The sequence below is a fragment of the Eurytemora carolleeae genome, unplaced genomic scaffold (genome assembly GCF_000591075.1).
Source record: "Eurytemora carolleeae unplaced genomic scaffold, Eaff_2.0 scaffold2228, whole genome shotgun sequence".
Taxonomy (NCBI): Eukaryota; Metazoa; Arthropoda; class Copepoda; order Calanoida; family Temoridae; genus Eurytemora; species Eurytemora carolleeae.
In genome coordinates this window covers 22,155-23,670 of record NW_019398126.1, presented here as the reverse complement: position 1 = coordinate 23,670, position 1,516 = coordinate 22,155, and the positions used below count along the sequence as shown (strand labels likewise).

Genomic DNA, 1,516 nt, shown 5'->3' with positions numbered 1-1,516 from the left:
AACTTGATATAACTAAATGTCTACCAGGTCATCTTGATATAAATAAATGTCTACCATTGCAACTTGATATAACTAAATGTCTACCAGTTCAACTTAATATAACTCAATGTCTGCCAGTTCATCTTGATATAACTCAATGTCTAACAAGGCAACTTGAATAACTAAATATCTACCAGGTCAACTTGATACATCTAAATGTCTACCAGGTCAACTTGATATATCTAAATGTCTACCAGGACATCTTGATATAACTAAATCTCAACCAGGACATCTTGATATAACTAAATCTTAACCAGGGCATCTTGATATGAACGTGTGGCTGAGGACCTCATGGATAGATGAGCGTTTAGCCTGGGATCCTAAAGAATATCATGATATTGACTCCATCAGGAATATATATAAGTTGTAAGTTCTGTTTGTATGTTTGTTTGTCCGACCATAACTCAGGAACCCCTGAACCGATTTGCCTCAAATTTTGATTGGGGCCCTCGGGAGAGCCACATGAATGTTCTTAGCTTGCTTTTTAGATTATAAGTTGAGTGGGTCGAAATAACGAAAATTGTGTCTCCCTGTAAAATCGTTCAAATGCGGGTATACGGCGGGAGTAACTATGCTTAGTGCTTTCCTTGGGTAATGCTGAGTTCCTAAGCTAGTATTTCAATATATTTAACAGTTAATTTATTTTAATAATCAACGATCAAACAGTGAGATTCGTAAACACCTGGAAAAGACATACAACATTTAGCTGTACAGAGTGTAATTAATGTTGTTTTATTTGGAATAGTTTAACTATAGTACAGGGTGTCCCAAAAAAACATGAGAATTCAGTGACGAATTCGATATCGTCTTTGTAATGAATTAGCTTTGTAATACCTAATTTCAAAAGCCATAATATTATTATGTCTGCTAGAGTTTATTTTATGGAAAAGGGTAAAAGACTGTAATGATGTGTTTATAATGTCTTCGCAAGATGAACAGATGAATTCGGACATGTTTAGTTTACTCTAATGTATACTGCAATTTTCTTGTTTTACTAAATACACCCTTATATGCGGTCAAAGCATAAACAAACAAAATGTAAACATAGCAGATGAAACTCTTACTGATTACAGCTTTCTCAGTAGGTATCACTATACTAAATCAAAGAATTATTTAAAAAGACGATATCGATTTTGTCAATGAATTCCCATGTTTATTGGGACACCCTGTAGTTTGAAAATCAAACGATTAAATGAAGAAAGTCTGGGAGCACTGTACAAATGCCGTGTTTCAAGTTCATTGACCAATATATAATCATAGTTTAAGTCTTACAGTCGTCTTTCTATTCCACAGTTTATGGATCTCTCTATACATAGTAGTTTTTTTTTCAAATAACTAGATTTCTGCGAATCAAATATGTTGATATTCTGATTTCTGAAACTTAAAATATACACCATCAGAGTTCCAGCTCATAATATCTGGATTCCTGATCTAGAGGTTTATAACAATCTAGAATATGGATCAGGTAATATACACC

At 33.5% G+C, this 1,516-nt stretch overlaps 1 protein-coding gene across 1 annotated transcript in view; it reads left to right on the top strand.

Moving 5' to 3' along the window:
• The first annotated feature begins 270 nt into the window (after positions 1 to 270).
• The window catches only part of LOC111716854 (acetylcholine receptor subunit alpha-type acr-16), a 3,621-nt gene continuing 2,375 nt past the window's right edge, over positions 271 to 1,516 (top strand). Inside the window, exons 1-2 of the mRNA XM_023492360.1 lie at positions 271 to 390; positions 1,440 to 1,504. Coding sequence (XP_023348128.1) covers positions 308 to 390; positions 1,440 to 1,504 — 148 coding nt within the window. The 5' untranslated portion in view covers positions 271 to 307. The remainder of the gene's footprint in view (positions 391 to 1,439; positions 1,505 to 1,516) is intronic.